At 38.6% G+C, this 14094-nt stretch overlaps 1 protein-coding gene across 45 annotated transcripts in view; it reads right to left on the reverse strand.

Annotated features, from left to right (window-relative positions):
- The window catches only part of TTN (titin), a 273099-nt gene that overhangs the window by 170938 nt on the left and 88067 nt on the right, over window positions 1-14094 (reverse strand). For all 45 annotated transcript variants that reach the window (XM_076005692.1, XM_076005688.1, XM_076005677.1 and 42 more), the window contains 20 exons: window positions 13815-14093; window positions 13387-13674; window positions 12956-13243; window positions 10991-11272; window positions 10480-10758; window positions 9782-10063; window positions 9386-9664; window positions 8559-8846; window positions 8170-8448; window positions 7785-8063; window positions 7417-7695; window positions 6464-6751; window positions 6036-6323; window positions 5280-5570; window positions 3222-3509; window positions 2549-2641; window positions 2143-2428; window positions 1088-1271; window positions 438-527; window positions 74-341 (listed from right to left, as the gene is read on the reverse strand). In XM_076005692.1, the coding sequence (XP_075861807.1) occupies window positions 74-341; window positions 438-527; window positions 1088-1271; window positions 2143-2428; window positions 2549-2641; window positions 3222-3509; window positions 5280-5570; window positions 6036-6323; window positions 6464-6751; window positions 7417-7695; window positions 7785-8063; window positions 8170-8448; window positions 8559-8846; window positions 9386-9664; window positions 9782-10063; window positions 10480-10758; window positions 10991-11272; window positions 12956-13243; window positions 13387-13674; window positions 13815-14093 (5178 nt within the window). The remainder of the gene's footprint in view (window positions 1-73; window positions 342-437; window positions 528-1087; window positions 1272-2142; window positions 2429-2548; window positions 2642-3221; window positions 3510-5279; window positions 5571-6035; window positions 6324-6463; window positions 6752-7416; window positions 7696-7784; window positions 8064-8169; window positions 8449-8558; window positions 8847-9385; window positions 9665-9781; window positions 10064-10479; window positions 10759-10990; window positions 11273-12955; window positions 13244-13386; window positions 13675-13814; window position 14094) is intronic.

Raw genomic sequence — 14094 nt, forward strand, 5'->3', positions numbered from 1 at the left:
TTCAATACCACATGCAGAGGTTCTCAACAGTAAATTAATCTCACAACCCTTTTATAACTCCTTTCTAACTTACCAATTACAGTTAGTTTTGCACTAGCGATGTGTGGCCCACAAACCAGTCTGTAATTGCCCTGATCTTTAAGTTGACAGTTTTTGACTCGGAGTGTATGTCGGTCACCATCGATGCTTATTTCAAATTTATCACTAGGCTCCAGTTTTTCAGTACCTTTGTACCATGAAAGCTTGATTTCTGGATAATTAATCTTAATGTCAATTTCAAAGATGGCATCATCATCTTTCAAAACTGTCTGATTTTCAATATCCTTGATCAGAGTGACAGGCTAGGAGAATAAAGAATTAAAATGCATTACTCATTCCTTCCTTAATAGTTCCCAATAATGACTTGTTCACTTTATCATCAGCACAATTCATTTTACCTCAGTCTGTGTCAGCCTTTGCTGAATAAATGATACAAGTTCCTCAAATTCCTTTTCGTCCCTCTCTGACTTCTCTATTTCCTCAATTTCCTAAGGAGAGAAAAAAAATGGTAAATATTAGATGTGAAACAAAATTTGAATTAGAGGATGTATTACTATATTCAACCCCCATTCTTGATGCTGTTTGGGTTATATTAAATGGTCTCTTATAACTGTATGAGAATCCTGTAGGAGTCTGGTAATTCGAAGGGGATGTGATAGATGTTTCAAATGTGAATTTTTTTTTTTTTGAGACAGAGTCTCGCTTGTTGCCCAGGCTAGAGTGAGTGCCATGGCGTCAGCCTAGCTCACAGCAACCTCAAACTCCTGGGCTCAAGCAATCCTGCTGCCTCAGCCTCCCGAGTAGCTGGGACTACAGGCATGTGCCACCATGCCCGGCTAATTTTCTATATATATTATTTGGCCAATTAATTTCTTTCTATTTATAGTAGAGACGGGGTCTCGCTCTTGCTCAGGCTGGTTTCGAACTCCTGACCTCGAGCAATCTGCCCGCCTCGGCCTCCCAGAGTGCTAGGATTACAGGCATGAGCCACCACGCCCGGCTTCAAATATGAATTTTTAAGGCTAATACTCTATACGAAGGATCATACCAATCTATGAGTCTCTTCTTCTTGACTTTGCTTTAGCAGTTCGAATGCTTGAAGAAGCCCCCGGAAGTCAGTGATTCCGTACATGCGTGCATATTTTTCATATTCTTTAGGATCAACATTTTTGAGAAGTTCCATGATATCAATTTCCTCTTCTTCCCCAGCTCCTTTCTTTAAGGCTGGAGTCCTAAATGAAATAAGAAGCAACTATGAATCACCAGTCTTACATTTATTTTGAATTCTCTGTCATCATTTGAAGACTATGAATGTCATTAAGGGCTTTTTTTTCTCAAAAAGTGATAGTTTTGTGTTCTTTACTCAAGAAATATTAATTTTATCATGTTAGCCATGAAACAATACAAAATGTGAATTTGGAGATGGAGTAGATTAAGACTAGATGGGTTAGGACCATTTGTTACAAAGTATAGAAATTTGATCAATGATTTTAAGAAAGGAAAGTATATTAGAAGCATTTCTGTAAATGTTAGAACCAAATAGCTTAAAGAATTACAATATCAGGAGAAATAATAGTAGCAATGGAAGACGTTTAAAATGAGTAAATATCACATATCATGGAAAAGAAGTGTGGAAAAAGTTTATTTGCTTGTCTGCTTCAATTAAAATATTTATATGCTTATGCTCTTTAACAATCTGAATCTTGAAATGGATGATCCATGCCTCTTGAGTGATTTTTGTGTGTGTGTGTGCATGGAAAATTACAGTCATCCCTTGATATCTGCAGAGTATTATTTGTTCCAGGATCCCCCTCAGATACCAAAATCGGAGTATGCTGAAGTTCCTTATATAAATAAAATGGTGTAGTATTTACATATAACTTCAGCACATCTTCCTGTGTACTTTAAATCATCTGTAGATGACTTATAACACAGTGTAAATGCTATGCAAATAGTTGTTATACTGTATTGGCTTTTAAATTGGTATTATTTTTCATTGTTTTTTTGTTTCCAAATATTTTCCATTCATAATTGGTTAAACCGTGCATGCAGAACCCGCCAACATAAAGGGCCAACTGCAGTGTGTGTTTTTATTGAACTTACTTTTTCAGCATTGCTCTAAGATCTCCCTCAATTTTCTCTTGTTTCTTCCTTTCATCCACCTGTAGGTTGACATTACTCTCAATTTCACCATGTTTGTTAAATGCGACACATCGGTATAATCCGGAGTCAGTTTTTGTGGTGTCTCTAATCTCCAGTTTTGCTTCATCACCTTTTTGGTGGATAAAAATGCGACCTCCTTGGTTCAGTTGTCTCCACTTCCCTTTTGTCCATTTAACGTTTGGGATTGGATCGCCTCCAACTTTTGCAATGAAAGTTGCCGTGGTTTCTGAGGAATAATAAAAACGAATGAATATAAAATTTAATTTTCAAAAATCGGTCTGTCCAAAATTAAATCATTAGTAAAAGGGACAAGATAGATGACGTCCTTTTCACGAAGCACACTTACTTTCTACGACTCTGATACTCTGAGGTTCTGATACGAAAAAGAGTCTCCCATCGACTGCTGCCTTCTTAGCTGCTGGAGCTGCAGCTGGTTTGTCTGAAAAACAAATTTACACGATTTGTTATTACAATTATATCAGAATTATAGTAAATATACCCCCCTTGTAAAATAACTTTAGAAGCTTGGCAGTGTCGTAAGTATGTACTCTAGGACTCACTATATATATGGGGGTGGGTTAAAGAAGACAAAGGGGTTTCATAGATTTACACTAGTGATAGCTATTGAAGGTTGAACTATAATCATAGTAGCATTAAATCTTATATTTCTAGACTTGGCTTGTTTTATAAATTTTCTCCAGGGCTATGACATCAGGATACCTTGTATCACATTATTATGGCATCATTTTTGGGAGTGTACTAATTCCACCTTCCTGGGTGTAGTGAAAACGGGTTCAAGAAATAGAGCCATGAACTTAGAGTAAATTTGGATAATGTATATTGAAATTATTTCCATTAAATTTCTAATATTTCAGTTATAATAAGGGGACCACATATTGCAAATGTACAATAACCGATGTTTCCAAAAATCTAATTCCATTTTTATTTAACTTGTAATAAGCAAATAAACATGAGTGGTTGTTGCCTTGATCTGCATAATACTTTTGAAGTGTCTGTACCTTTTATGGTCACTTTTGACTTGGAAGTGTCACTTCCAGCCGCATTTGAAGCTTTACACACATAATCTCCTGAATCTGCTTTCGCCACATCCTTGAGCTCCAGAGCAGCTGTCCCGTTGGCGAAGCTGAAGCTGCACCTGTCTGAAGGCTTTATTTCCCTGCCCGCCTTCAGCCACTGGATCCTGATGGGCTCAGAGCCCTGGACATGGCAGCTGAGCTGCACGAATTCTCCTTCGGTCACTGTTACTGGAGTAAGGTGCTGATCAAACACAGGTGGCTTCTTAGGTTCTGGAATTGGAAAAGTGTTTTCATGAGGAACATAGGAAACATAAAGGCAAAAAAGGATTACATTCCACAAAACAAGCAAGAGCAACATAGTTTTGCTTCTAACAGGTAACACTGGCTGCTGTAGAACAGAATTATGTGCCTGGTTTATTCCTCTCTAAAGGCAACAGCTGAAATTTGTTGGATTTTTAAAAGAGATACCGGTTTAGAAACAAGCCAAGAACAGATGCCATGTTGCTCACAAATCACCCCAGCATCTGTGTCCTGATTAAGCACCACAAACATTGCACTGGCAGTTACTATAAACTTCCATGCCATATCACACTATTGATTCTCTTGAACCTGTGTACAGCTGCATTTTTGCTGAACTCTAAAAATAAGGGCTTATTTGGGAATTCTGCTTATCTAGAGCAACAGTGAGTGCTATCCTCTGGGAATGAAAGCCAACATTTGAGTAATACATGAGCCTACATCTTAAGATGTGATTTTCTCCGATGTTCGTCGTTAGCTATTAAATGCGGCTACAGTAGCATTTAAAATTGTATCTTAGCCCAAAGGAATTAGCAGTGGAAGCTCAGTGTTTAACACAAAACCACTGATGAAGACATGAGTAACATGATAAGGAGGGCCATGTGTAACTTGGTGTTATGTAAAGATTTTATTCAATGGTCCTGAGACATATATCTAAGAAAAATAAGGAATTTTTTTGTATGTGATTGCAAAGATTAATACTTTAGTCCTTTTTTTGAATTTTATAAACAGCCTCAGAAGTCTATAGAAAGCATTTATCTACTCAATGGCAAAACCATCATGAATGTAAATCATGAATATAAGCTGCTGCTAAATATACATTTTGCATTTTACTAAATGTGTTTTAAAGCTAAATGCATCTAAATTCCATTAAATTTGAATTTTAAGTTAAGTCAACTCAATGATATTAACTTATTAATGATATTAACCTATTGATGATATTAACTTATTATCTATACACTCTGAGATGGCCAACCAGATCATCAGAATTGGTAATTAATTCCAAGCTCTAGGAGGTTAGTTTGTAAAGTGATTTTTGATGTGTCTGTGTCATAATTATCTGGAAGACATTATGGTCAGAGAATCAGATAAAGAAGATGTCCTTAAACAGCATAGTTTATTCCTTTGTATCAAGTTATAATTGATTATTTAAATAAATCTTCCATAATGATAATGAAACACTTTTACATCTATCTTTTTATTTCTTTTTTGGGTACATTTTACCTTTTTGTATGGGATTAAAATTCATTTATAGGCCAAAAGCTTTGAGCAATATACATTAAACAATAATCCTTTAGAAATATACTTAGAAAAGAGAAAGGTTCACAATGTGATCTAACTCATTGTATTATATAACTCAAAATAAGCAAAACTAGTGCAATATTCAGTGATGAACAATTTAAAACATTTTCAAAACAAAGATGCTACAAAAATATGTATGTCACTTATGTGCACACTTCAAAGTAGGCTGAGACTTCTAACTATCTGAGAAATTTTGGGGATGTGGTTCAGAAATATATCAGTGTATTTGTTAAATGACAGCTCTGTTGGGGAGCCACATAATTAAATTACAACTAATATATATATTTGGTAAACAGATATAGAGTGATGGCAAGCCAGTTAAGTAATGTATGTTAATATCTGTTAGAACTTACGTGGTCAAGATATCAGGAGAAATGCTCATGACTACCTAATAGACAGGGGAGGAAAACACCACAGGCTGGGGCTGTGGAGATAACTAACCTTTGATGACAATGGACGACGTGCACAGAGCAGAGCCTGCATCGTTGGACACTTTGCATGTGTACAAGCCGGCGTCGGCCATGCCTGCCTTCCTCACGTGCAGCAGCAATGCGTTGTTCTTGAAGGTTATTTCACAGTTAGAAGTTGGATGTATCTCTACATTATTTTTGTACCAAGCAACAGTTATAGGCTGGGAACCAGCCACACGCCCCTCAAGTTTGAAAGAATTTCCTTCTGTTTCTTCTACTGTCTCTGAGAGTTTTTTGGTGAAACTTGGTGGGATTAGCCGTTCTGTAAGAAATTGCAAGGATATATGAAATGGATTCTGGAAGCAGGTTTATTAATATAAGGCTTTTCAAGAAAAAAAAAGTCATGTTTTCAATTAAAAATCAAGGCTGACCAACTAAATACAGCATATCAGTGTATGTTTCTAAACAGTCAAACCTCCTTCCACAAGCTTATTCTCAACTGTTCTCTGACTTATGGATGATAAGAATAATTTATGGCCATTTACAGAACCAGAAATTTCTAATAAGAAAGGGGTGGTCTTGGCATTATATATGACAGATAAAGTTTTAAAAACCTACAGATTGAAAAGATCACTTGTTCTCTAGAGAAATTTATTTCCTCTTAGACATTTTCATGTCATTTGTTTAAAAATGTCCTACATTTCATTTATCATAATAAAAACGGTACCCTCAGGATACACTGTAAAATGATTATACTTTGTTGGATCACATGCAAAATAAATGATACCTTTTATATTAAGCTGAGCTGTGCAAGAGTCTTTTCCTACTTCATTCACAGCATAGCAGGTATATTGTCCAGAGTCTCCTTTGTCTACTTTGAGGATTGTCAGGTGGGCGCTGTTTTCCAGATAACTAATCTGGTAGTTTCCGCCGCTTCGTATCTCTCTGTTGTCTTTGGCCCAGCTGACCTTTATTGGCTGTGTCCCCATGACGTGGCACTCAAAGTCAGCACTTTCTCCCACCACAGCATCCACTGGGGCAAGGGGGATGTCAAAGAACGGGGGGTTCCTCCCCTCTAAGAGTGGAGCAGAAAGACAAGGTTTCAGGAGCGATCTTGGACCATCCCAGTTTATAGAAATTGTAATGGTTTCTCCCTGATTTCATATTTGTTTAAAAATTTTAATTACAGAAGTAGCAGTTTAAGAATCCACAAACCTGTGAGAATGAGCCTGGCACTAGAAGAAGCAGAGCCTATAGGATTTGTAGCTGTGCAAGAATACTGGCCCGCAAGGCTCCGGTCGGTCTTAAAAATATTGAGAGTGGCTACTTTGTCTAAAAATGATGTTTGTACATTTGTGCTATCTTTCAATGGCTTGCCATCTTTATACCAAGACACTGAGATAGGTTCTGATCCATTTATGGTACATTCAAAAACAACTGGCAATCCAACTGTTTCTTGAATATCTCTCAGTTGTCGAGAAAATGATGGTGGAAGTTTTTGCTCTGTAGGAACAGGATAAAAGTAATTAACACTGGATATTTTTAATTTACTAAATACTAATTTACTAAATACTAAAGAGTATTTAATTTACTAAATATTCTCCTCACAGTTATATATATATGTAACTTTCATATTTATATACTCCCATGAAGATGAGATTTCTATAAAAAATTAGGAAGTGTTAACATTTCTTGAATTAATTTGTAGACAAAGAAAAGTATGTAGACTTTTGGAGCAAAAATTTCACCCTGAGGCCATCCTTACTGCACAACAGGTGCAAAAAATCTATAAGCCGATAGAGACATTGATTGGCTTAAGGCATGTCTCTGAACAAGCTGCAGATTCCCTTACTTTTAAAGACTGCCTTCTTGCCATTTGAATGAGACAGTCATAGAGTGGAATTTAAAAATATATGGTCACTTATTTTTCTTAAAGATTTAATTATAGAGGTAAATGATTGCCTGATCCTTCCAACTGAAGATTGAGTCATCCTATCTCTCTCTGTAAAGGATATGGAAAAAGAGAAGCCACTAACTGTGGATGGAATCACTTAAGCAGAAAATGTAGCATTTGGAAAGATTTTCCTAAAAAGAAAGCCCTCCCCAGATATTTTAAATCTTGTTCCAAAGAAACACAAATTCATTCGCTTTTAAAATATTGCAATTACCTTGGACAGTAAGGAAAGTTGATGAAGAAACTTCTCCCACACTGTTTTCAGCTCTGCAGATATACTCCCCACTATCATTAATATCAACCTGGGTGAAAACCAGTGTAGCAACATTGTTCCTGAAATGCATTTTGTAGGTAGTAGTGGGTCTTAATTTTGTATCTCCTTTATACCAGGATACTCCGATTTCAGGGGTTCCAGCCAGTTGGCATTGTAAAGAGGCAGAATCTCCAACAGTCACCTTAACAGGCTCCAACTGCTTGACAAAATATGGTGGTTCTGCAGCCAAGAGAGAGAATCAATCATGAAGGAGACATGCCAGAATCACCGTTTGTATGCAAAGATATGAATGTGCAATTATGACAAACCTAGTATCAATATTTGTGCTGAACAGGAATCCTTTCCAGAAGCATTTTCAATGTAGCAGTTGTACTGTCCTGCATCCTCTACTGTGCTACTTGGAATTTCCAGGATTGCTGATTTTTCCGTTGTAGTTATGTTACACCTCTGAGAGGGAGATACATTTATGCCATTTTTCTTCCATGTAACCGAAATGGGAGGAGTTCCAGTGAACGTCCCCTCTAGGATCAGGGGTTTTCCTTTCTCTATGCTGTAATCATTGAGCCTCTTCACAAATTTGGCCGGGGCTGGAGTAAATTGAGAATATGAAATCAAACAAGCATACACACAGACATAGACACAACTGATTACTGTATTAATGTTAATCATATAAGCACGAGACAGCAAACAAACCTTTTACGTAGAGATGTGTTGTACAAGAAGCCTTGCCAGCTTCATTACTAACTATGCAAGTATATTCTCCACTTTTTGATGTATCCACATCAAACAACTCCAGTTCAGCAACTGTATCCTCCAAAGATACATTACATCTGTCCCCTGGTACTAGTTCACTGCTACCCTTGAACCAGCTAACACTGAAAGGAGGTGTTCCTTTTATGATGCTTGTAAAAGTGACATTGGTTCCAGTTAAAACATCCATGGAATCGGGTTTCTGAACAAAAGATGGTGGTTCTAAGCACAAAAACAAATACCAGAAGTTGTTTAATATTTGTGAGTTGTGATGATGAAAATGCTTAATAAATTATGAAATGCAATTCTATTTCACTGTTTTTTAAACTGACCTCTCACAATCAAAGGAGCACTACATCTATCAGAACCAGCCACATTGGTAGCTATACATGTGTAGTCACCGGTGTCTGATTCTTCTAGCATGTTCACAGTTAAAGCACATGTGTTATCTGTCAGGGTGGTCTGGTATTTCCTTCCACCGCTGATCTCATTTCCTTCGTGGAACCAGGAGACAGAGATGGGAGGTGATCCATAAACTTTGCACTCCATCACAACCGAGGAACCAGATAGACCATTAGTTTCTTTCAATTTTCTTGTGAATGAAGGAGGAACAATTCGGTCTGAATATGATAAAAAAGCAAACAAGGGAAAGCAGTTATAAAATGATGTGAAGAAAGAATTGTCTCTTTGGTGGGCTATACCTAGATCCACTGGCTCTTTCGTGAGGTTATCAAAGAATCCTCTATGGGTTCACACAATTAAAAGCCTGGAGGATCAGTGGGCAGGATATAATAGTGACTTATTAGGGATTTTGGTCTCTCTTTGCTGTAAATCATTGTATAGTGAATTACTGCAGTGATAGTGATAGTAAAAAACTACTAGATAGATATTAAAGTGATAGTAAAAGACTACTTTACCCTTATTCAGGGACCACATTTTCTCCTACCACCCATTTGGAAATTCCTCCAAAAGAAAGGGATATAGCTTTTGAATATGGTTTTCTTCTAACTCTTGTAGGCATGTTTCCTCTGGATTTGCTAATTCAGAGGCTATCAGACCCATGTTATGCCATAGAAGATGGAGCCTCCCACATACATGTATGAAAATCAGGAACTACAGGATTATAATGATGAAAGGAAAGCCCCCAAAACCAACCCACCTGAAACCTGCACTGACGCTGTGCAGCTGTCTTTGCCAACAGGGTTTTGCACCTCAAAACTGTATACTCCACTGTCATTAGGTGCCACATTGATGATCTTAAGGCCAGATACTTTGTTGAAGAAGCTTATTTTGTATTTGCTGTCAGTTGTCAGCTCTTTTCCATCCTTAAACCACTTAGTGCTGAGTTCGGGGGTGCCAGCCACCGTACACTCCAAGGTACAGGTATCTCCCGTGGTAACTTTTATTGATTCTGGCTTTTCTACAATTTTTGCAGGCTCTGCAATGAGATATAAATGCCATCCACATTTTAAAATCAAAATTGAAAAGCTAAAGAAAACACAGATCCTGGTAAATGTGTGTCTTGCTTTCATGATAACATCATCCGTGTACTCACCGAGAATGGATACTGTGGCGAAGCACTCTTGCATCCCAGCGTCATTTTTGATCTGACAAGTGTATTTTCCGGCATTGGCTGGCTCCGCTCTTGAAAGCTGTAGGGTTGCAATGCTTTCTGAATAAGAAATCCATATGTTGTCACTTTCTCTAACGATTTCCCCCCTGTCTTTGAACCACACCACGGAAATGGGCTCAGCGCCTTGCACGGTGGCCTGCAGCTTAACTTCCTCCCCAACGACAGTCGAAATGTCACTGAGCTTCTTCACAAAGCTTGGTGGTGCTGATGAAAAAAGAAGAAAATCAGGGTTTTAAAATGTATGGGAGTGAGAGTATTTCCCTGACATCTTGAAAGCTAGGAATCAAACCAGTGATAATGTGTTATTTCCGTTTAAGAGGCATTTTTGGTAGATGTGAACAGGGATGCATTAGAGTTTATATTAAGTAGAAAAAGTTGAATATCTTATTTTTTCAAGCTTTCTAAATCCAATCAAAACTATTGGCAAAATTATCTAAAGGGATATTTAGGAGGATTTGGAAAAGGGAATCTGACCAAACGTGAAAGGATTTGGAAAGGCAAAAAAAGGGAGAAGTAAAATAGACAGCTGGTGAGGAGAGACGGGGCTGTCGCTAAGGGATGAACAGAGTGTTAAAATTAGAAAGGAAATAATGGGCAGAGGGAAATGCAGCCAATCTAACCTTTCAGGGTGATGGAACCAACACACGTGTCGCTCCCCACGTCGTTTGTGGCTTTGCACTGATATTCCCCAATGTCCGCGACATCGACATTCAGGATGTGGATACTCGTAAGGAAATTCTCAGACATTATCTTGTACTTCCTGCCACTTCTAAGCTCTCTCTTGTCCTTATGCCAAGAAACTTGAAACGGGGGAGTGCCCTGAAGCTCACATTCAAGGTGAACATCAGCTCCTTTCAGCGTCTCAATAGGATGAGGCTTCCTGCGGAAACTGGGTGGTTCTAGAATTGAAAACAAGGAAAATTAGGATGTCGTCTGTAAATACACAGTTAAAAGTAGGAATCAGATTTCCATTCCAACAGACAGAGAGACTAAAACCACCACGTTCACTTTTTTTTTTTTATCGTATCGTTTCACGGTTTTAAAACATCGATGGACAGTCAAACAGGGAATTAAGAAGGCAACTAGGGAGGAAGCTAACCGGAGAAGCACAAGGGTAGAGCGAGATCTGACCTTTAACTTTCAAGGAAGTGCTGCTGCTTGCGCTGCCCGCCGCATTGCGGGCCTCACACGTGTAGTCCCCACTGTCTTCCACGCTGAGGTTGTGCATTTCCAGCACCGCCACCCCGTCAGCGAAGGACATTCTGAATTTGTTGCTCTCTTGAATTTCAGTCTCGTCTTTGTACCATAAAACTTTGATTTCTGGAGACCCGCCTATTTTGCATTCATATCTTGTGTATTCATCCTGTTTCACAATTCTTGAAGGTTCTAGCTTCCTAATGAACCTGGGCGGTTCTATGAAACCAAGAGGAAAAACACAGGGTAAGGGACGGCAAACACATGTGTAATTCAAGATGAAGCGAGGAAAGGAATGTCTGCCAGAGGGGTCTTTAGCTCCTGAGAACAAATTCATGTGATGCGGTTCAAGGGAGAATAGTTAAGTGACATCTATATAGAAAATTCCTAAAATAAAATATATTTATTCTTGTAAACACCCACATCAAGAATTATTACTAAAGGAGGGTTGGATGGGGGAGACATTGCTCTCTATTGTACAACCTTCTTCCCAGCAAAAGAATCACTTCTCTAGGGCAAGGTCAGAGACAGGGGCATGTATCTGTTGGTGGAAGCCCTCTGAGGTTCTCGGGGAATGAGGGAGTTTGATTACTCTCCTGTGTGTGAACCAGCGGAGCACCATTTCCTACGGCTGTCAAGATATCAGTTACGTAGCATAAAGTGCCAGAATAGTGAAATGGGTCAGATATCTTAATATTTCTAAAGGTGCCATTTTCTCTTATAGGCCTTAAATAGATATTTCTTCAGCCTTCATACTTTTCCTTTAAAGTGGGTGAGAACAATGCTTTCATTCATTAACCGAAGCAAAGAATTCAGGCATAGCAAAGTAAAAATGATTAGCTACACGTCATAGAGCAAATGGGCCGCTAAATCTCATTCCATTTTAATTTCAGGATACTTATAAACTACCACCACAAAAACCCTTAAAAATGCTCTACTTTTAGACCAGCAGTCCATTAAGTTAAGTATTTAATTTCTGACAATAGCAGCCATAAACATGTGGTGTAAACACATGATTGCTTCCCACAATATCAGATGTTAATGTGTTTAGTCCCCAGCCCCATCTTCCACTATTATTTAAGTGGAGTTAGGGGAGGAAAAGGAGTTGACCATATAATTCGCATCTGAATTCTTCTTGAAGGGTTTCATAGTTTGGGGCTCTGCTATATCTTAGAGGGACAAAGATCCACTCATTTACTAAATACTATGGAAAACAAATCATTTGAGAGAACTTCCTTTTTTTTGTCTTATGATAACTTCTTTCTTTCTCTTTTCTTTCTTTCTTTTTCTTTACTTTTCCTTTTTATCTTTTTTCTTTTTTTGAGACCTTGTCTCTTTCTGTCATCCTGGCTAGGGTGCAGTGGCATTATCATAGCTCACAGCAACCTCAAATTCGTGGGCTCAAGCGATCCTCCTGCCTCAGCCTCCCAAGTAGCTGGGACTGCAGATGTGTGCCATCACACCAGGCTAATTTTTTCTAATTTTTTTAGTAGATGGGTCTCACTCTGGCTCAGGCTGGTCTTGGACTCCTGACCTCAAGTGATTCTCCTGCCTCAACCTCCCAGAGTGCTAGGATTACAGGCATGAGCCACGACGCCCGGACTATTAACTTATTTCAAACTAGGATTTTCTTGCAATTCTATGAAAATTTTTGTTCACTCTCTCTCTCCCTGGTATCTATTTTTCATCTTTGAAAATGGACTTTTAGTACATGTTTATCCAATTTCTTTTTAAAATAAAAATGTTTTAAACTCGTCCCATTTGGAAGGCCCTTGACCCACTTGATCATTTCTAATCATTAGATCATGGTCTTAAACATTGCTCTCAAGCACACCCACCCGCCCTATATTTTAAGGTATTTGAAATGTAAAAGAGATCTTGTCACTTGTCTCTAACAAGTACCTTGTACACCCAGCTGAGCAGAACAAGAGTCTTTTCCAGCGGCGTTGCTCGCGTAGCACGTGTACTGCCCAGCATCGCCTTTGGCTACTTTGAGAACTGTCAGAGTGGCAGTATTCTCTACCAAAGTCATCTTGTAGTTGCCTCCAGGGCGGATTTCTCTGTTGTCTTTGGCCCAAGTGATTTTGATTGGTGCGGTCCCAGTTACATGACATTTAAAAGAACCACTTTCTCCAAGAGCAACATCTACTGATACAGGCTTTAGATCAAAGAAAGGAGGCACTTCATGCTCTGAAAAGAACGAAGACCAACATGGTGATTTTGGCTCCCATGCTGCCAGACATGGAGCAGAAACCAAATGGCATCAGCCCTTTGACAGCTGGGAGCAGTGAAGCTCCTTTATAATGGAGAGGGTGGTGTGATGTCCTACTCACCTGAGAGAATGAGCTTGGCACTGGATGAAGCAGTCCCAAGAGGATTAGAAGCTGAACAATTGTACTGACCAACATGGCTCTGGTCAGTTTGCAAAATCTGAAGAGTGGCTACATTATGAACAAAGGATGTTTGTAAATTAGAATCATCTTTCAAAAGTACCCCATCCTTGTACCAAGACACCTGAAGAGGTTCTGAGCCATTGATGCGACATTCAAAGGCAACTGGGAAGCCAAGAGTCTCGTGAACGTCTTTCAGTTTTCTTGCAAAGGAAGGTGGAAGTTTGCGCTCTGCAAAGAAGTTACAGATAATCCTTATTTACAAGAGAGAAAACACCCACAACATATTTTAATCCATTACAGTTTTGCTGTTTTTAAGAAAATGAATCTGTCAACACACAGCAAGACTTGTTAAACCAAACCATCATCACCTTTGATAACAAGCACAGCTGAAGAAGCAACTGCCCCCACGCTGTTTTCCGCTTTGCACGTGTACTCTCCCACATCGCTATGATCCACCTTGTTGATGACTAAGGAGGCAACATTATTTTTGAATTGCATTTTATATGCAGGAGCTGATCGTAGCTTTGTGTGTTCTTTATACCAAGAAACTCTAATTTCTGGGGTTCCATCCACTTTACACTGCAAAGTTGTAGGTTCTCCGATGGCTGCTTCCACATGTGCCAGAGGTTCAATAAAGTAAGGTGGTTC

This window comes from Microcebus murinus, chromosome 8 (assembly GCF_040939455.1).
Source record: "Microcebus murinus isolate Inina chromosome 8, M.murinus_Inina_mat1.0, whole genome shotgun sequence".
Lineage (NCBI taxonomy): Eukaryota > Metazoa > Chordata > Mammalia > Primates > Cheirogaleidae > Microcebus > Microcebus murinus.